Genomic DNA, 22,068 nt, shown 5'->3' with positions numbered 1-22,068 from the left:
ATACGACAGTATATTATAAGTTTATGGTAGTAACATAATATAATATCTGCTTTGAGTTTTTCATCATTGGTCTTTGTTAATTGTTTGCGGCCGCACATGAAATAATTGATTGTGGAAATAAAATGACCATGACTACCGTTCACTGATCTCCATTATACATTGTATAATGGAGGTCAGTGCTACCGTTGCAGGAGAAAAAAAAAAACTCGGTTGACAGTTGACACTTGAGTCTTGACTCTTGACATTTAACATTTTACCATCACAAAATTCTTGTAAAATGTAATTATTTTTAACTTTTATTTTGGTTTTGTTCTTCGAATATTTTATAATTTATCATTGAACGTGAATAATTAAAAACTTGTCGTTCTCGTAGCATAAAGATGATTTCTAGAAAGGGACAAAAGGCTACAAACGAAGGAGTTGTCGGGAAGTACATAAAGAAAGACACTCCACCGGATTTACCTAGTTGGTTTTTAAAATGATAGTCATTTCCAAAACTGTATACTGATCTAACAAGATGTTTGAAGTACCTTAATTGTTCTTATTTTATTATAGTTATTAATGTATGGACTACTGGAAATAATAAGCGACCCCGGAGCCAGCCATTTGGCAACAGCGATGGAGCCTCCCAAAACATCGAAAAGAAGTTTGGTAAAGCGCAGACCATTGGTGGTCACGCTGGCAAATATACACCTAGTGAATCTGTTCCCAATCTTGCCCAAAGGTAATGAAAATTATTATGACATACTTTCTTTTATTAGCACTATAATTTTATCGCTTGCTCATTATGTTGTGTTTTTAAATTCTTTTAATATATTACTATAGTCTAAACCAGGGGTCACGAAATGGCGGACCGCGGTCCGCATTTGGACCGACGACCCATTGTGTGCTGACCAAGCAATTTTGAAGAAGAACTTCCATCACGAAACGGCGGACCGCGGTCCGCATTCGGGCCGCCGACCCATTGTGTGCTGACCAAGCAATTTGGAAGAACTTCCTTAAAAATTAATTTCAGTCTCGACTTACTGATGAACATCACCAGGATTTAATGTTAATAGCTTGCACCAATTTCATTCCAAACAAGCAACAAAATTGACATTTTTCTCATTGATATGTAAATAAATTTACAAAATGTGTGGACCGCGAAGGTCATTTCTTTTCTTAAAATGAACCCCAAGCGAAACTGACCCCTGCTCTGGTCTAAACCAAAAGACAACTCACAAACTTTGTATTGTGGAATTCTAAAGTTTGTATGATTTTGTTAAACCAGTGCTTTTCAACCTGTCGGTCTTGGGGGGAATATTAACAAAAGGTTATATTATATTCATAAACACACATACATGATAAAAAAGCAAAGGGTTAAAAATATTTTTTTATATCAGCGGGGTTACATATTGTAATAAAGGTTGAACAAGACTATTAACAACACTTGAGGTTAAGACTGTTTTAATTTAGACTCTATATTTTGGTAACCTAATTTTTATGAACTTACAGGTTTGCATGTCTATCAATGTCAAATGACCTAAATAGTTCCTCAAACAATTTCAATTCTCAGTATAATTTGGATGCAAATTTGGTAAGTGTTATTGTGTGTTATATTGAAGTTTATTTAGTAATTTAAATTGGTTAAATAAGACCCACTAATACTTTATTTTTAAGTATATTATATTACATCCAATGCTATCTCAATAATACACTTAACCAATAATTTAAAAACTACAGGCCTCACACTCAACACTGCATGAGTTAGATGACTCATTTAGCCGCCAAACTAGCCATCGTTATTACAGACATACTCAAGCTGAAGATCCTATCTACCAGAATCAACAACAGGTAACTCTTTTGTATTCAGATAGAAGACATGCAATCCTGTGAATAAAAAATGTTAGATATTATTAGCAATTGACAAGAGATTGTCTGCAACATTGCCTGAAATTATTTAGTTATAGCAGCTTTACTTGGCCTGTGGCTTTTACCAGGACTTTATTAGTGGCCTTTATAAAATTTATTTATTTTAATATGTTGTATCTTTTTGTTACAAATGTCAAATGCTAAGTTTAATGGGGCTACCCACAGACAGAGCAAGATAGATACCGCATGTGTATGTACTATGTACTTCGCGTGCCATATCGCGTTCCCAAACGACGAGCAAAGCTCGTCTTTCGGAAGTCTTTTCTTTAGTCGGCTATCGGAATCGGACGTCAATCGGAATTTTAAAAATGCCTAAATGCCTAAAAGTGCCGTATTGAGCTGTAGAAATTCAAATAGAAACGTTGGCCTTGATAATGGACATTCGACACGTTTCTTATCATCGGCACAGAATATATATTAGTAGTACCAACAGAATTCCCACTCGCAAAACCCGTTTAAAGAAATAACGACTGATGCTACGATACTATAAAGTTCAAATTCCGACCGCGCAGTGCTAGGTACCTACAATTATATTTACCTACATGTGCACTCTCTTTCTATCGCGTAAGAGGTACCCTTTCTGACGAAATCAAGATTGTCACCTTCTACTTTTTAGAAAATAAAATAATCTTCTTTTAATTACTATAGCCACTAAAAGCAAACTTTTTTATAGTTATAATTAAATTTTAGTAACCCAACCTTTTATTTTATAATAGTTTTACATTCGATTATAGTGCAGGAGCTGGTCAGGATTTTTTTACAACTTAAGCATAGTAACTTGTGTTTATTTCTGTGTAGTATGTGGTTTCTTTGTAACAAATTGGTTTATTTGCTATGTTTGTGTATTTTTTTAATCTTTTTTTTGTATTTTGAAGTCTTAAATTACCTTAGGGGGGTATTATATTATCATTTATATTGGATCATTTTTATGATTATATATAGTATCCAATATAATTTATATTATGATCATTTGATCATAATATCTGCATATTACATTATCATATTTCATTGACCCTATTTTACGTCATAATATGTGGTTTCAATAGCCAATGGAGAGCGCTAACGCTGACAGGTATTGACGTCAGGGTTACTAGATCTCAGAGAATTCGATTTGTCAAAAGACATAGTCATTTTTAATATGGCTTGTTTTTTGTTATTTCAGCAAGATTATCCAAGTATATAATTAGAAAAATAATTACATTAAGTACATTATTTGAAACTTATTAACGAACAAGAAATTAAAAACTCTTTTTTATATTAAATAACTGGCAACACCTATTTCTACGACCGTATTGGATCCAATCTCTCAGCAAATGTCAAAAATCTATGATCAAGGAAGAAATGAATCATATGTCTAAATTACATTATCCAATATAATTGACTCAATGATCTCGGATCCAATATAATATATGATAATCTAATATCCCCCTTATTGAAATATTTCTTTGACCTTTCTTCAATTGTTCATATTTATCAGATTAACTAGATGTCCCGCGCGGCTTCGCCCGCGTAAGTTAGGAATTTTACAGAAACCGTACATTTTGCCATAAAAATAGCTATGTATACTCCCTTCACGTGGTCTACTCTATATCTGTGCCAGATATTGCTATAAAAATTGCTCCAGTAGTTCGTGAGATAAACCCTTTCTAATATTTCCCCCGATTTTCCCACATTTTCCTGAGTCTCTTCGGTCGTATTAGTCTTAGCGTGATAATATATAGCCTTAATCGCCTCGATAAATGAGTTATCTAAGGGGGATATTAGATTATCATATATATTGGATCCGATATCATTGACTCAATGATATCGGATCCAATATATATGATAATCTCATATCCCCCTTAGATAACTCATTTATCCAATACGGTCATAGAAATAGGTATTACCAGTTATTTAATATAAAAAGAGTTTTTAATATCTTGTTCGTTAATATGTTTCAAATAATGTAATGTAATTATTTTTCTAATTATATACTTGGATAATCTTGCTGAAATAACAAAAAACACGCCATATTAAAAATGACGATGTCTTTTGACAAATCGAATTCTCTGAGATCTAGTAATCCTGACGTCAATACCTGTCAGCGTTAGCTCTCTCCATTGGCTATTGAAACCACATATGACGTCAAATAGGATCAATGAAATATGATAATGTAATATGCAGATATGATCAAATGATCATATATATTGGATCCTATATATGATCATAGAAATGATCCAATATAAATGATAATGTAATACCCCCCTTACACTGAAATAAGTTTTAAATCGGACCTGTATTTCCTGGAGATTAGCGCGTTCAAGCAAACATACTCTTCAGGTTTATAATATTAAGTATAATTTTTTTCAATTATCGCTTGACAAACTCTAGTCTCTATCTAAAAGACTATGAAAAGTACCAATAACAGGGTCATAATAGGCTCATAATCATGGGACGATGCATGGTATAATATGGTAGTGATGATGATGACGATGAATGTAATTTGCATAGTAGCATATGCTTTCCGTTCATAAAACAACGCCGAAACTCCCAAACTCGTATTTATAAAGAACTAGCTGTTGCCCGCGACTTCGTCCGCGTGGACTTCAGTTTATAGTACTTTATAGCGCGCGATGTCAACAAAATTGGTGTCAAAAGCTTTTATAAAAAAACCCTGGTACCCCTTAAATCAATACAGCTGTGCAGTGTGCACACAATAAGTATTTCATTTTTTTATATTAAACTTTATTTTTTATATTAAACTTTATATTTTATGCCAAATTTTAAAGCTTATTTAGCCCTCCGATTACACAACTTTACCCATAAACTATTTATCATTGATAGATTTAAGGTTACGTCACTGCACAGATAAAGTACTGAGTTATTTAATACCGTAGAATAGATATAACAATCGAAAAAAATCGAAACTTAAATGTAAGATGATACCACGTCTTATAGGAAGACTTTTGAGCAAGCGTCAGCGCGATGTAGAAGACGCACGGCGCCATCTATTATGAATTGTTGGAACTAACTTAATTTGAACAAATTTACGCATTTTCACCCCCTTACAACCCTTTTTTCCAGTAAAAAAAGTAGCCTATGTCCTTTCTCAGGCTTTAGACTATCTGTATACAAAATTTCATTACCATCGGTTCGGTAGTTTTGGCGTTTGGCGTGAAAGCGAGACTGACAGACAGACAGACAGACAGATATACTTTTGGCGTTTGGCGTGAAAGCGAGACTGACAGACAGACAGACAGACAGACAGACAAAGATACTTTCGCATTTATAATATTAGTATAGATTATGTGCACACTGCACAGCTGTTTTTGGGTATTTTGATTAATTAAGGGCCGCGCTACACCGGAATGGCAGCGGCGAGGCGAGCACTTTCAGCGCTGCCATTCCGGTGTAACGCGGCCCTAAGAGGGGTACCACTTACCAGGGTTTTAAAAAGTTTTTAAATTTGACACAAATTTTGTTGACACCGCGCGCTATAAACTAAAGTCCACGCGGACGAAGTCGCGGGCAACAGCTAGTTAGTTAATATTAACGTGTATAACAATCGAAAGAATCGTAAAACCTACCTCAACATGGTACCACCTCTTATAGAAATACGCATGAGCAAGCAATAGCGCGATCTAGGGGACTCTTGGCGCCATCTGTTTTGAGTTTTTTGGAACTAAGTTAATTTAACCAAATTTACGCATTTTCACCCCCTTACAACCCCTTTTTCCAGTTAAAAAGTAGCCTATGTCCTTTCTCAAGCTTTAGACTATCTGTGTACAAAATTTCATTACAATCGGTTCAGTAGTTTTGGCGCTGTTGTTTTTGAATTTGATGTCTAAGTTGGTAGGTGAGTTATTAGTTAATAACGTGTATAACAATCGAAAGAATCGAAAAATCTAGCTTAATATGGTACCACCTCTTATAGAAATACGTATGTGCAAGCAATAGCGCGATCTAGGGGACTCTTGGCGCCATCTGTTTTAAGTTTTTGGAACTAAGTTAATTTGACCAAATTTACGCATTTTCACCCCCTTACAACCCCTTTTTCCAGTTAAAAAGTAGTCTATGTCCTTTCTCAGGCTTTAGACTATCTGTGTACAAAATTTCATTACTATCGGTTCAGTAGTTTTGGCGTGAAAGCGAGACAGACAGACAGACAGACAGAGATACTTTCGCATTTATAATATTAGTATAGATAATATTCTAACGTATTAAAAACCATCGATTACTTATAGATCCTTCATCAGATCACCACTTTTGTGAATATAATACCAAACTGGGATGATACCCTATATAGTATACTAGCTGTTGCCCGCGACTTCGTCCGCGTGGACTTCAGTTTATAGCGCGCGATGTCAACAAAATTGGTGTCAAAAGCTTTTATAAAAAAACCCTGGTACCCCTTAAATCAATACAGCTGTGCAGTGTGCACACAATAAGTATTTCATTTTTTTATATTAAACTATATTTTATGCCAAATTTTAAAGCTTATTTAGCCCTCTAATTACACAACTTTACCCATAAACTATTTATCATTGATAGATTTAAGGTTACGTCACTGCACAGATAAAGTACTGAGTTATTTAATACCGTAGAATAGATATAACAATCGAAAAAAATCGAAACTTAAATGTAAGCGCGATGTAGAAGACGCACGGCGCCATCTATTATGAATTGTTGGAACTAACTTAATTTGAACAAATTTACGCATTTTTACCCCCTTACAACCCTTTTTTCCAGTAAAAAAGTAGCCTATGTCCTTTCTCAGGCTTTAGACTATCTGTATACAAAATTTCATTACAATCGGTTCGGAAGTTTTGGCGTTTGGCGTGAAAGCGAGACAGACAGACAGACAGACAGACAGACAGAGATACTTTTGGCGTTTGGCGTGAAAGCGAGACTGACAGACAGACAGACAGACAGAGATACTTTCGCATTTATAATATTAGTATAGATTATGTGCACACTGCACAGCTGTTTTTGGGTATTTTGATTAATTAAGGGCCGCGCTACACCGGAATGGCGCTGCCATGCGAGGCGAGCACTTTCAGCGCTGCCATTCCGGTGTAGCGCGGCCCTAAGAGGGGTACCACTTACCAGGGTTTTAAAAAGTTTTTAAATTTGAAACAAATTTTGTTGACACCGCGCGCTATAAACTAAAGTCCACGCAGACGATGTCGCGGGCAACAGCTAGTTATGAATAAAAACAATAATATATAATAAAGTAAGTATGATTAGTTCTGTTACAATAATGCAGTAAAAAATAAAACGCCATCTGTTTTCATATATTAGAATTAAAATGTTGATTGCATTGATATATTTTCTGGATGGAATATAGGCCAACACGGTACACTCGAACTCCTTTATTTTAGAGCGCCTTCTGTTGTCAACTTGTCACATATATTAGAAATGCAGTAGGAGTTCTATAAGATAAGATAGATTGATTATTATTATACCAAGTGATTATATTATTAAACATAATATTCTAACGTATTAAAAACTATAAACAAAAACATACTAACTAATAAGTATGATTAGTTCTATGTTACAATAAAGTAAAAAATAAAACGCCATCTGTTGAATCGTATTAGAACTAAAATGTTCATTGCATCGATATATTTCTAGATTTTTTATAATATTATACATAAAATAATTATGTTTAAGATTTTTGAAATTTTATTTTAATACACATCCAAGACCCAGGAACATTGAAAACTTTTTGTTCCGCCTGCGGGACTCGAACCCAGGACCCCCGGGATGAGCGCTGGCCACGCGCAATGCGAATTCATTTTCATCGAAATTTTCATGGAAATAAGATATTTTCCCACATCAAAATGTAGCCTATGTCCTTTCTCAGACTCTAGAATAACTGTATACAAAATTTCATTGCAATCGGTTCAGTAGTTTTGGCGTGAAAGCAAGACAGACAGACAGACAGAGATACTTTCGCATTTATAATATTAGTATGGATAGTATGGATTAGAAATGCAGTAGGAGTTCTATAAGATAAGATAGATTGATTATTATTATACCAAGTGATTATATTATTAAACATAATATTCTAACGTATTAAAAACTATAAACAAAAACATACTAACTAATAAGTATGATTAGTTCTATGTTACAATAAAGTAAAAAATAAAACGCCATCTGTTGAATCGTATTAGAACTAAAATGTTCATTGCGTCGATATATTTCTGGATTTTTTATAATATTATACATAAAATATGTTTAGGATTTTTGAAATTATATTTTAATACACATCCAAGACCCAGGAACATTGAAAACTTTTTGTTCCGCCTGCGGGACTCGAACCCAGGACCCCCGGGATGAGCGCTGGCCACGCGCAATGCGAATTCATTTTCATCGATATTTTCATGGAAATAAGATATTTTCCCACATCAAAATGTAGCCTATGTCCTTTCTCAGACTCTAGAATAACTGTGTACAAAATTTCATTGCAATCGGTTCAGTAGTTTTGGCGTGAAAGCAAGACAGACAGACAGACAGAGATACTTTCGCATTTATAATATTAGTATGGATTACCAAAAGAAAAAATTTGAAAATCGGGTAACAAACGGCGGAGTAATCGTTGAACATAAGAAAACGAACATAACACCTCCCCCATTTTGAAAGTCGGTTAAAATTGTAGCCTATTACAATTTTAACCGACTTTCAAAATGGGAAAGGTGTTTTGTTCGTTTTCTTATGTTCAACGATTACTCCGCCGTTTGTTAACCGATTTTCAAAATTTTTCTTTTGGTTTATAGGGTATCATTCCAATTTGGTCCTATATTCACAAAAGTGGTGATCTGATGAAGGATCCATAAGTAATCGAGGGAACTCCTCAAAATTTATAGGGAAACATATTATGGTGACTTCGGTTTCGTGAGAAGTATTCTAAGCATATGCTACCAACAAGTAAGATTTTGCACCGAGGTATACCTGGTATACCGTGGTTCGGAAGGTGCTGAGAGAACTCCTGATTCTTTATAGATGCAAGTTTGGGAGTTTCAGCGTTGTTTTAAGAACGGAAAGCATATGCTACTATGCAAATTACATTCATCATCATCATCATCATCACTACCATATTATACCATGCATCGTCCCATGGTTATGACTTACGAGCCTATATAATGACCCTGTTATTGGTACTTTTCCTAGTCTTTTAGATCGAGTTTGTCAAGAGATAATTAAAAAAATCTATACCTACCTAATATTATAAACCTGAAGAGTATGTTTGCTTGAACTCGTTAATCTCAGGAACTACGATCCGATTTAAAAACTTATTTCAGTGTTACATAGCTCATTTATCGGGTAAGACTACAGGCTATATATTATCACGCTAAAACTAATACGACCGAAGAAACTCAGGAAAATGTGGGAAAAACGGAGGAAATATTAGAAATTATGAACTACTGGAGCAATTTTTATGGCAATATTTGGCACAGATATAGAGTAGACCAAGTGCAGGGAGTAGGGACATAAGCTATTTTTTATGGGAAAATTACGGTTTCCGTAAAATTCCTAATTTACGCGGGCGAAGCCGCGCGGGACATCTAGTTGTATAAATAAAAAATAAGACTGCTAAAACTAGTACAAAGTAGACGCTTTTGAACCTCACGCGACACTAGCGCCTCTAGCGGAAAATTCACACGCGGTAGCCCCCAAATCCCAATAGATTGCCAGAATCTGATGGCAAAAAGTGAGAAAAAAAAATTGATTAGCACTACTGGGGTTATTGGAATAAAACATTTCGATCCTTTTTTTCCTTGTAGCGGCTGATTCTTTGTGTGAACTGAGAAACAAGCAAATGTAAAAATTTATCCAATGATCCAAGGATATTTTTTGAAAATCTGCAATCCAAATTTGCCATCAGATCCTGGTTGTTTTTTTTTCATTATTTAATAGCTACTTAATTTTAAATTACATTATTTTATTACCCCTAAATAATTTTGGTTGCAGCCCAAGATTAAAATGTGCCTATCCAATGAAACCCTCTAGAATAGTGGTCCCCAACCTTTTTTTTCATGCGGGCCACAAACGGGTGAATTTCAAAATTGTTTAACATCACGCGGGCCACAAGTAAAGTCCCGGCGGGCCGCGTGCCACGGGTTGGAGATAGCGTCTCTAGAACCTTTGTAGCACTATATTTTACAAGCTCTAAGATTATTTTATGTAACAAAATAGGTACAGCAACAGAAACAGCAGCACTACAGCTCCCGGGAATCAAGCATACCTAGAATGTCTTCCAATTTAAGTCTTGCAACCCGAGCATACCCACCATCCCCGCATTCAGTACGACTACACACTACAGACTGTAAGTATTACAAGTCACTGTTCTCTGTGGTCTCTAGGATTATTGCTGATTAAAATGTATTGACTGTATGACATTATTATTATTTATTATTATTATATCAATAAGCACACGAGCAGCTTATAAGCTGATGCTTGTGTATCATACGATTTAAAGTTTGTCCAGTCTGTTCTTTAGAGAATTTACTGTAGGTGCCATTATTACATTTTCAGGCAGCTTGTTCCACTCAGAAACTACTCTATTGGGTAAGAAGTGTTTTAGGGGATTGCTCTTATGTGGTATTCTCCATAGCTTCAGTGGATGTCCCCGAAATGATTGTTTTCATTTAAGACGAACAAATTCTCCAAGAAAGTATGTCCTATGGGGATTTTTCTTCCTATGTGTAATACATTACATTTTGAAACATTAAGACTGAGTAACCATTGTTCTATCCATGACATTGTAGAATTCAAATCATTTTGTAATGCTTGGTAGTGTGTATCGGGATTGGCAAAAATCTTCGTATCGTCAGCAAACATGGAGAAATACATTATAACTGCACCTCTTAGGTCTACCACATAAAGTATAAAGAGAAGTGGTCCGAGAACGGAGCCTTGAGGTACACCGCTCAGCACTAAGCGTGGTGCAGACAATTTATTTCCAATCCGTACTCTGAATTTTCTATTTGTTAAGAAGTCTTTGATCCACGACAACATTTTTCCTCTTATCCCAAAGTGTTCCAGCTTCTTTAAAAGGCGTTGCAGAGGGACACGGTCGAATGCTTTTTCAAAGTCAAGATAAATTACATCTGTTGGGCAGCCACTATCATAAGCCGTGACCCATTTATTAAAACAAATAAGAAGATTGGTAGTCACCGAGCGTCCAGACATAAAACCATGTTGTTCGTTAGGAATAGTATTATCTTTGATTAAAGTCTCTCAGTTTTTGAGCTATTATTTTTTCCATACATTTACAAACAATACTTGTAAGACTTATGGGTCTATAGTTTGAAGCCATTAATTTATCACCTTTTTTATATATAGGTACAACAGAAGCCAACTTCCAGTCGTCAGGTACACACCCTGTTTCTAGAGACGAGTTCATAATATTTGCTTAGCAGTCAGATAAAACGTCCGAACATTTATTTAGCAATATACTTGGAATGTCATCTGGTCCAGATGCAGTTGAGATATCAAACGAGAGTAACGTTTTCTTGACCATATCATTAGTAATAAGAAAACCTTCGAATGAGTTTGTAGTTCTAGGAAGGTTAACATCAGGCAAGGGGGGGGGGGGTTCCAAAACAAAACAGCGCTCAAATTGATCAGCAAATGTTTTGGCTATAAGTTCTGGATCATCCAGGAGTCCACCAGAGTTATTTTTAAGGACAGAGGGAATTTTTATTTTGGAGCTCATCTGTGCTGTTATGTAACCATGGACAGCCTTTGGTCCTGTATTTATAATATTAGATTCAAAGTTCTTCCTCCTGGCTCTTGATTCTTTTACAATCGCATTATTAATAGCTCTGTAATTCTGGTATGTAATGTCAGATTTTTCTAGTCTATACAGACGCCATAGTTTTTTCTTTTCTTTAGTTAAGTCTAATATATGTTTATTTATCCACGGTTTGTATAATTTTTTATTTTCCATCTTTCGTTTCGTAGGAATGAATTTTTTAACAGAAGAAATAATAATGTTCTTTAAATCGCACCATGCATCAATGGGATTGGGAGAGTTTGATTTCAAGTTTTCGGACAGGTACTTATTAATATCATCATACTCAGCATTTTGGAAATCATACTTGAGTTCCTTTGAAGTTTTAATCGTTTCAGAGCCAACAACTTGTACAGACGCCGTTATGACTACATGGTCACTTTTGCCTATAGGCGGATGGTATTCCAAAGTATTAATCAGTGTCTCATCATTACATAGAACCAAGTCGAGCAACGACTCTTTATTGTTCCTTTTCCGAGTAATTTGGGTAACTAACTGACTTAGACTTTAGTTTGTGTACATATCAAGATATAATTCACTGTGTTTGTCAAGTTTGTATGTTGTAGGATTACGAGGGCTGCTATTTATGTATCCGGAATTAAAAAAAGAAACAAACATATATCATTTAATATGGTTTTATTGCTTTTCAAAATATTCGCCGCGATGATCGACACACTTTTGCATACGCTGGAACCAATTTTCATAGCACTTTTTCCATTCTGATTGAGGTATCTCCAAAACGTGCATTTTGAACGCATCAACAGCCTCTTCGCGGCTCGAAAAACGTTGACCACGTAATTTGTTCTTCGCGTATGGAAATAAAAAGAAATCGTTAGGTGCCAAATCAGGGCTGTACGGCGGATGACCAGTCAATTCGATCTTTTGACCCTCCAAAAACTGAGTTGTTTCAGCTGAGGTGTGACAGCTAGCATTGTCGTGATGTAATATGATTCTGCGTTGTCGGTTGTCCTTTCTTATTTCTTCAAAGACTTCTGGTAAACAAATGGTCGTATACCATTCAGAATTAACCGTTTTACGATTCTCTAATGGCACTGTAGCCACATGTCCATTAATTCCAAAAAAAAACAGGCGACCATTTGCTTCAAAGTACTTTTTGCACGAGTAACTTTTGTTGGTTTCGGCTCATCTTGGAACACCCACACCGTTGACTGTTGTTTAGTTTCGGGGTCATATGCATAGATCCAAGATTCATCACCTGTGTAGATATTATAAACGGCTTTTGACGTACCACGGTTGTATTTTTTTATCATTTTTTTGCACCAATCGACACGAGCCCGTTTTTGATCGATTGTCAAGTTGTGCGGAATCCAACGCGAACATATTTTTTTTACAGCCAAATGTTCGTGTAATATCTTATGTATGCTCGTCATACTTATGCCTAAGGACGCCTCTATCTCGCGATATGTAACATGACGATCACGCATTATTAGTTCCCGCACAGCTATATTTTGTCAGCAATCTATATTTTGTGGGACAACAGCTGTTTTTGGGCGACCTTCTTTATTTTCATCCGTGAGCATAGACCGCCCACGATTAAACTCACTGTACCAGTGATAAACAGTGGTTTTTGATGGTGCTTCATCTCCAAAAGTTGCGGTGAGTTGAATAAAGCACTGTTGTTGATTTAGCCCACGCCGAAAATCGTAGTAAATCATTGCACGAAAATGTTCACGCGTTAAATCCATGGCAAATGAAGACACGCAATTTTCAAAATGACGCCACAATGGAAAAATAATTGACAGTCACATGAAACAAAATGTATTCTTCAACCAAAGAGTTCTATTTTCAAATGTTGTAATTACTTTTTAAATATTGTTCTTGTAAGTGGCCAGTTCCGGATACATAATGTTACGTGCTAGGGTTCGAGGATTTGGAGAGAAAGACCTGGTGACTCTCTTGAAGACTTTATTAACACTGCACTAAACACTAGGTCACAACACTTATCACTAGGTCCAATCACTAAGCACTATCACTGTCCTAGGTCGTAGCCAAGTCGCAGGTTTCACTGGTTCACTCACTATTGATCACTTGTGTTCACTCCGAAATCGCCTTGATGATCGCTCGAACCGAACTAACTTGCCGGGCCTGCCTGCGGCTCTTTTTATATGGCGAGACGAATTCCAGAAATTTCCCGATTCACGTAAACAAGTAAACAACCGTGGGAAATTTCTAGGAGGCTCGGGCATGTGCCATAATAAAACTGCCGTCCTTGCGATAAGTGCAGTAAGTTGAATTTAATTTAGACCTTATGGACTCAGTCATAAGGTCTAAATTCAAACACGCTAACAAATAAAGGGTAAACACGTAAACAAACATTGGACCTTTTTAGAAGGTTCGAGTATGTACTTGCGCACCACGTGTCCGTATACCATGTACCGTAACACTACTCCCCTCTTAGAGATGTTCGTCCCGAGCATCATTGTTACTGCCATGGTAACGCGCCACGCTGTTCCTACGACTACTCCTGGTCTGTGGTCCCTTTACAGCAGCGCAAGTAATACATCTGTGGCACCAATCCTGCACATCATCTCTCCAATGCAACCAGAAGAATCGTTCTCGCACTTTCCTTAGCATCCTCTTGACGCCTAGATGACTCCCTGATACGCCCTCATGTATCTCGCGGAGAACATCTGGTACTCTTGCCCTTGGGACAATTATCTGAAAATAGAACTCTCTGCCGTTAGCCTTCTGCCATTTCCGGTAGAGTAGTCCGTCCTGAAGTATCAGACTGTCCCATTGCTCCCAGTACGCCTTAGTGACAGCGCCAGTGGGTGCAACCTCACTCCAGATTGGTTTTATGTCACCCCGTTTCTTCCATGTGATGATGTGCCGAAGGTCGTCATCTTTTTCTTGAGCCTTTCTCATAGCTTCATTCTCCATGTGCCCCAAATTACTTGTTCTCTTTGTTCCGCTCCGTGCCTGGGAGGTAACAGTTACCGGGGCTTTCTCCGCGTCATCCAGTACTCGCCCCTTAGTTCTGGATTCTATTCGTTCCCCATGACTCCGGGTAGGGGACGAAACCGCTTGCTTCTTCAACTCCTCCATTTGTTCCTCGATCCTTTTTATCCTTGCCATCTGGGTCTTCTTCTGCGGACAGTTTAGCTGAAGATGGCCCCTCTCACCACACTTATAGCACATGGCTTCAAGTCTTTTCCTCGTAGAAGCCTTAACTTCCTTGACTTCTTCAGAGACCTTGTGGATCTTATGGGTCTGCCGTATGTCATGGCGCACAGCCTCGACTTCCAAAGCATGCGCTAATGCTTCCTTTAGCGAGGTATGGTGACCAAGTCTTACTGCAGCCCTGACCTCCAAGTGTTTGATTCCGTCGACAAATCCTTGAACAATATTTGTGTCGACCATCTTGGTGTCGGCTCCTGGATATGCCTTCCTGACGAGTTTTTCAATTTCCAACGCCCATTGTTGAAGTCCTTCTCCTGAACGTTGGACTCTGTCACGCAGTTGGGCACGGAACACGTGCTCCAGGTGTCGCTCCCCGTATCTGGATTCCAGTGCCTCCATCAGGTCTTGGAAACCATTTCCCGTATGTGGCAGTGCCTCCAAAACCGACACAGCTTGCCCTCTGAGTGCAACAGTGAGAGCGGTCAAGCATTGCTCCTCCGTCCATCCGTTTGCGGTAGCAACAGTCTGAAATTGCCGACGATAAGCGTTCCAAGAAGTAGTGCCGTCGTACGGTGGCACCTTTACTCTTGGTCCTTGCGCCACACCAGTGACTCCACTAGACACCGCAACTCCCGTAGTTTCTAGGCGCACTACTCTCTTCTGTAGTTCTGTGAATCCGGTTTTCAAATTTTCCACAACCGTCTCTAACCCAGTAACTCGTTCTTTCATTACGTCGACATCTTTACGAAGCTTAGTCACCGTGTCACTGACATCCTTTATGGCCAGAAGCGCTTTCTCTTGGAGGTCCTTTTGTTGCTCTTGAGACTCCTGCAAAGCGCCGAGCTTGCGGTCTTGTGACTCCTGCAAAGCGCCGAGCTTGCGGTCTTGTGACTCCTGCAAAGCGCCGAGCTTGCGGTCTTGTGACTCCTGCAAAGCGCCGAGCTTGCGGTCTTGTGACTCCTGCAAAGCGCCGAGCTTGCGGTCTTGTGACTCCTGCAAAGCGCCGAACTTGCGGTCTTGTGCCTCTCGAATCGCTCTGATTTCAGCCCTTTGCAGCTCCATTAATTCAATTAAACTTTCTAAATGAAGGGCCACTTGGGGGGCTGTAGGAGCTACGGGTGGGGCCTGGTGGGCGGGGCCAGTGGGCGTGGCCTGAGTGGGCGTGGCCTGGTGGGCGGAGCCAGTGGGCGTGGCCATGTCCAAAGTGGGCGGAGCCAGAGGGGCGTGGCCAGTGGGCGTGTCCCGGTGGGCGGAGCCAGTGGGCGTGGCTTCATGCAAAGTGGGCGGATCCTGGTGGGCGGGGCCAGTGGGCGGAGCCATGTGGGAGGGCCCAGTAGGTGGGGCCTGTCCCTCAGTGGGCGGAGCTTGGTCCCCAGTGGGTGTGGCCTCCGCAACTCCTCTCTCGGAGTCAATGGCAGCAGCTCGCTGCGCCCTTGTCCTGACACTCCCCTTGAAGTCCTCTCTCGGAGTCAATGGCATCTCCAAATCGCACTTCTGACACCAGTTGTTACGTGCTAGGGTTCGAGGATTTGGAGAGAAAGACCTGGTGACTCTCTTGAAGACTTTATTAACACTGCACTAAACACTAGGTCACAACACTTATCACTAGGTCCAATCACTAAGCACTATCACTGTCCTAGGTCGTAGCCAAGTCGCAGGTTTCACTGGTTCACTCACTATTGATCACTTGTGTTCACTCCGAAATCGCCTTGATGATCGCTCGAACCGAACTAACTTGCCGGGCCTGCCTGCGGCTCTTTTTATATGGCGAGACGAATTCCAGAAATTTCCCGATTCACGTAAACAAGTAAACAACCGTGGGAAATTTCTAGGAGGCTCGGGCATGTGCCATAATAAAACTGCCGTCCTTGCGATAAGTGCAGTAAGTTGAATTTAATTTAGACCTTATGGACTCAGTCATAAGGTCTAAATTCAAACACGCTAACAAATAAAGGGTAAACACGTAAACAAACATTGGACCTTTTTAGAAGGTTCGAGTATGTACTTGCGCACCACGTGTCCGTATACCATGTACCGTAACAATAAATAGCAGCCCTCGTAAGTGGCCACTTAATATTGGGTAAGTTGAAGTCGCCTGCAATAATTGTCGTATTTTCAAATGAAGCTCTCTCGATAATATCATATAGAACGGCGTCATAATGATCAGAGCTGGAAGGGGGACGGTATACGCAACCCAATAATATTTGAGTCTTCTTAAATTCGACATCAATCCATAAAGCTTCGACTCGAGGGTCCATGTACTTGTTATTTTCTTTAGTCATAACTTTAATGTTATTTATCTCGTCGGCTGCATATATTATCACACCACCCCCTCCTCTATTTCGTCTATCCAATCTGTAGGTCAAATATCCAGGAATCGTAATAAGGCCATCACTTATTTTATCATTTAGACGAGTTTCAGTAATCATAAAGGCAGGTTTATGAATTTTTACTTCAACAAGAAACAAATCGAATTTTGCCATTAGGGAAGCCAGGTTCGTATATAAAATTAGAAATTCGAGGAGCCTTGGTGAAGCTAGTTTTTTGTGAGTTGGAATATTTTTGGAACATTATTAAAATATTTTATGGTTAGGTCTTTTTCACCATCATCTATTCTGGAGGACAGCTCTTCGCGCAGTCTCTTCAGTTGGTCCCTTTGGTATGGTGTCAAGTCAGAGAAGATGTTTACAGGTTTCGACATCTTATTCTTGTTCTTCAAAATATTTATTGCAGCATATTTACTATTGAGAACAATTTTCAGCGGTCTTGGTTCATCGCTACTATTTGGCTTGGCGAGCCGGATAAGCGAGACCATCTCAGGTGCAGGAAAAGGTAATGTATTAAATGCTTCCGAAATTTTATCTTTGTCGGAGCATATACGTTCCTCTGAAGTAGTTGCTCTTGACTCTGGGATTCCGTGCACAATAATATTTCGGCTTCGCTTCTCCCTCTCTTGGATCTCATTAATCACACTATCCAAGTTTATTGGAGTTGTTTGAGTTGCCTTAAGTTCTTCAACTTGTTTTTGGAGCTCCATAATCAATCTACGTAACTCAGGCACCTGTCTAAGGCCAACCTCACAGTCATCGCATAGATAAGACAACTTAAAAGATTGCAGACCAAATACACGGAGTTCAGTTGCCGACAGTCCACTACATTTATGGCAAATATAGCGTTTGCAGCCCTTACAGGATACCCGAGGTACTTTATCGTCCACTTTATTATTACACTTGAAACAGGAACTGTGTTCATCTTGAATTATCTGCAGTGATTTCTATTTTAAGTTAAATTATGGTATGGCAACCCAAGTTTTGGTGTAGCAACTCAGATTTTTATTATTTATTTAGATATGGTAGCCCCAATTTCAATATGGAAACACTGAATTGTCTATGGCCAATTCCTTGTTTATTTTTGGAGTGGAGGAAGTCTGAAGCCGGCGCCAAACATGGGCTTCAAAGTTTGAGCAAACTTTGCACAAATAGGAAAATGCCAGCAATAACTTTGCACAAATAGGCAAATGTCAGTGCCACACTTGGCGAATTTGCGTATTTGATCACATGTCTGGCGCCCGCCTTAAGCCGGCGCCAGACATGGGCTTCAAAGTTTGAGCAAACTTTGCACAAATAGGAAAATGCCAACAATAACTTTGCACAAATAGGCAAATGTCAGTGCAACACTTGGCGAATTTGCGTATTTGATCACATGTCTGGCGCCCGCATTAGAGATTATTTTGATAAACTGTCAGATCAGCACTTTTATTGTTCGATTATTGCTTAAATCTTGCACGGATTTCTGATTTTATACACTGCCACTACAGTTAGATCGAAAATCTTTAAATCGCAAACACTTTTCACTACAACTGTGCACTTTAACACACAAAAATTTATCAGTAAATCGTGAGCTTTGGATTCACAGTGTTGACTTAGTGACAGCCGTTTGACATGAAATACTTTATTACATACTAATTATATATTTTTTAAATTTCAGCTTATGCCAGTGGTAGTCAGTCTTCTCCTATATATTCTAACTATGTCAACACTCCAGCGATCACTTATAAGGGTCACAGTGGTAGCATTATGCCTGCTAATCAAGGTAAACATAATTCTTTTATCAACAGAGTTTGAGAACATTTATATTTTAAAAAGTTTAACAATGAATGAAAAAATATTATTTCAATGGCAATATTTATGAATGATGCCACGTTTTAAAGTCACAACTGGAAATATGAATATGTACAGGTTCTGAGGAGTGTGAGTTGCCCCTGCCACCGGGTTGGTCGGCTGACCGCACGTTACGCGGCCGCCGCTACTACATGGATCACAACACGCAGACCACGCACTGGACCCACCCCCTGGAGAGCGTACCGCGACCCTGGCAACGAGTCTCCACGCCGCAACATGGAGTCTACTATTTTAAGTATGTCCCCTGTGTTTGCAGTTCCACTCTATATAATATTATGATGATAATAATTTTGTTTTCTTTGAAAATCAATTAAATCATTACCTGTACAACAACTGTACATTTAGAATATTATGTAAGTAATATAAATGCTTGAATGCAAGTAAAAGTCTATATTGTTTCAGTGAAATAACTCATCAAACAACTTATGCTCATCCTTGTTTAGTGGGAGGGTGTTACCTAGTGAGCCCACTGGTGCCTACACTTGTGCCTCCATATCTCTTGGAGGAGATTCCCCATTGGCTCATTGTTTATTCTAAAGGTAAGGTCATTTCCATAAGTTATAGCAATTATTATGGGTCAGGACAATATTCTAAGTAGTAATTTGTCAAAGAATAATAATTTCCTTCTAATTAAATATCATTATATTTTAGCTGATCAAGAGCTAGACCATAAATTGAGATGGAATATGTTTCGTTTGAGTGAGCTAGACTGCTACTCTGATATGCTTACTCGGCTCTATAAGCAAGAGTTGCAATTGATTGTAATGAGATATGAACAGTACAGGTAACCAAATTTTTATAACACCCTGCTGTTTTTAGACCTATGCAGGCGCGATCGCAGCCTAAAATTTTGGATGGGGTCAGTAGCGGGGGGGAGGGGGAAGACATTAGACAGTACAGTTCGACAAGGCTTTAATTGAATGTGTCAATGTCAGTCAAAGCGCTGCTGGTAAAGGAGAACTGTCAAAAATGACGTTTTTGTATTGATAGAAGCGTTAGTTCCTTTTCTGGCCACGTTCATTTTCAACAGCCTTGTCAAACAGTAGAGGTCATTGTCTCCCTGTCAAAAAACTTGCCATTTTCTATATGTAGAAACCGCGATTGACAATGAAGTGTCAGATGTTCCTAGTCTAAGGACAATATGGTATTTTGCATACTCAATGACCGATGTGAACTGAATATGAAGCAATGACCGCTACCGCCTCGTTTCGCCGAGTACAGTTTAGTCACTACACTAAAAAAATATATGTTGCTGCCATGGGGTAGCTAGAAATTTCCTTCTATAATTTGGCAAGATTTTGAGATTTATCCGTTTGTCCCAGATTTTGGGGGGGTCATGTCCCCCGTGACCCCTCCCTTCGGATCGCGCCTGGACCTATGAGGGAATTGTAAATATTTTAATCATTTGTGCTTTTACAGATCTGCTTTACTTCAAGAGCTGGAAAGAAGGAGGCATGCAAATTCGTGCATTGCTCATCCAAACTACTGATTTACAAATTTGGCCTTGTTAAACTGTGATTTAATAATTAAGTGTGATCTTTTTATAACATTTTTTGTGCCTTATTTATATAATACGATATGAATGTTTGGTGTCTATTTTAAATTGTGTCACATTGAATTGGTGCTGTTTAAGGCTGGATTTATATGTATCCGCCCGAACACGCGGTTTGGCGGCTACACAGCGAGATCACAGACAATTGTATGTAAATGACAGCGCAACTGTCCCACTATTGAAATAAATCATTATATTATACCATTGAATGTGATCTCGCGGTGTAGTAAACAAAGTGTGTTTGTGTGGACACATATAAAACCAGCCTCAAGATGTTAAAATTTGTCTTTCATAAGCTTTAAACGTCTATTTTTTTATTTAATTGAAATGTAATGTATTCTATTTTTTATAAGTGTATCATGTAAAGTTATAAATCTTTGTTTAGAAATTGATAGATCAATAGATTTTATACAACAGCTGTAATTATAAACTATGAAATAAATTTAAAATATCACACTATAAAACCATTATTCACTTAATTCTTCTTGGTCTTCAACATTTTTTTCTTTTCTAACTTCTTTTCCATCAATTATATCATACTCGTCCACTTTAGTGAATCCTGATATTCTATATACCTTTGCATTTTTAATGCCTAATGTATTAGCCCAAGCCAATCCTGAAAAGAATTGGAAATTAATAATTAAATTATGCGTTATGTAAACACTGTACAAAAGTGGTTATTTCTAATCATACCAGGTGATACCCCTTTTTCTTCGTCGGATTTAAGGCCATAATAGTGAGCCCAATCCGCCTTCCCTTGATAAACATTATATAAAACCAAACCAAACGCATTCCAAGCAGTAAAACCATAAGCGTAACTAAGGCGTCGCTTCCATTTTATAGCAACATCTTCAGGAATTGGCTTAGTTCTTGAGCGAATGAATTTATGCCACCATTTGTGTATCATAATGATTCTCCTTTCTATTAAAAACTACGTTGAACTACGTTTATTTTTGTTAGATTTCTTACACGAATATAAAAGTTAGGTTAGAATTAATATTTTTGACAGCTGACAATTATTTGACTTTTTTTTTTAAGTATTAAGCTGCGCGTCCACTGCATCGGAATCGGAGGCCGGAGCGTCATTTACGAAATGCCGATGGGGTGCGTCCACTGCATTCGGATTCCGCATCGGCAATTTAGTTATTAATGTATATATGAAATGTGTGCGTTAAGGCTTTGGAGTTAAGGTTGGATTTGCTATGTTCAGTTTTGATACTTTGTTTCGATGCGCTTTGACTCTGCACTAAATATATAAATTGACCCATAGACGCGGCTGCGGATGACGTTCCGGTCTCAGGCGCAGAAATGCCGATCCAGTGCATGCAGTACCATACAAATCAATACAAAGCAACAAATCCGTACGCTCCGATTCCGATCCAGTGCACGCGCAGCTTTAAAGGTGCTCGATTTACACGGGTGACTAAGCCCGGCCGCACATTGTCCGAAATTTCTGATACGAAACATTGGAACGTCGGCCGGACCGCCACACCGCACACTATCCG

The 22,068-nt window shown here is 38.4% G+C and overlaps 1 protein-coding gene and 1 long non-coding RNA gene across 3 annotated transcripts; one reads left to right on the top strand and one right to left on the bottom strand.

Moving 5' to 3' along the window:
• Positions 1 to 314: 314 nt before the first annotated feature.
• LOC121726273 (scaffold protein salvador) lies at positions 315 to 20,553 on the top strand. 2 transcript variants are annotated; one of them, XM_042113549.1, is made up of 10 exons: positions 315 to 465; positions 556 to 724; positions 1,495 to 1,576; positions 1,723 to 1,833; positions 10,090 to 10,219; positions 18,818 to 18,922; positions 19,069 to 19,246; positions 19,414 to 19,550; positions 19,663 to 19,795; positions 20,431 to 20,553. In XM_042113549.1, the coding sequence occupies exons 1-10, from the start codon at positions 381 to 383 to the stop codon at positions 20,498 to 20,500; spliced, it is 1,200 nt and encodes a 399-aa protein (XP_041969483.1). In that variant the 5' UTR covers positions 315 to 380; the 3' UTR covers positions 20,501 to 20,553. The 2 variants fall into 2 exon arrangements, with proteins under 2 accessions (XP_041969483.1, XP_041969484.1); XM_042113550.1 differs by lacking the exon at positions 1,723 to 1,833.
• LOC121726274 lies at positions 19,624 to 20,510 on the bottom strand. The gene is made up of 2 exons (XR_006035512.1): positions 20,387 to 20,510; positions 19,624 to 19,832 (listed from the first exon to the last, which is right to left on the bottom strand). It is a non-coding gene; the product is annotated as an uncharacterized LOC121726274 (long non-coding RNA).
• Positions 20,554 to 22,068: the final 1,515 nt, after the last annotated feature.

The sequence above is a fragment of the Aricia agestis genome, chromosome 4 (genome assembly GCF_905147365.1).
Source record: "Aricia agestis chromosome 4, ilAriAges1.1, whole genome shotgun sequence".
In the NCBI taxonomy this organism is placed as follows: Eukaryota; Metazoa; Arthropoda; class Insecta; order Lepidoptera; family Lycaenidae; genus Aricia; species Aricia agestis.
Note: the sequence above shows the minus strand (reverse complement) of the source record. Positions and strands in the feature narration are given on the sequence as shown.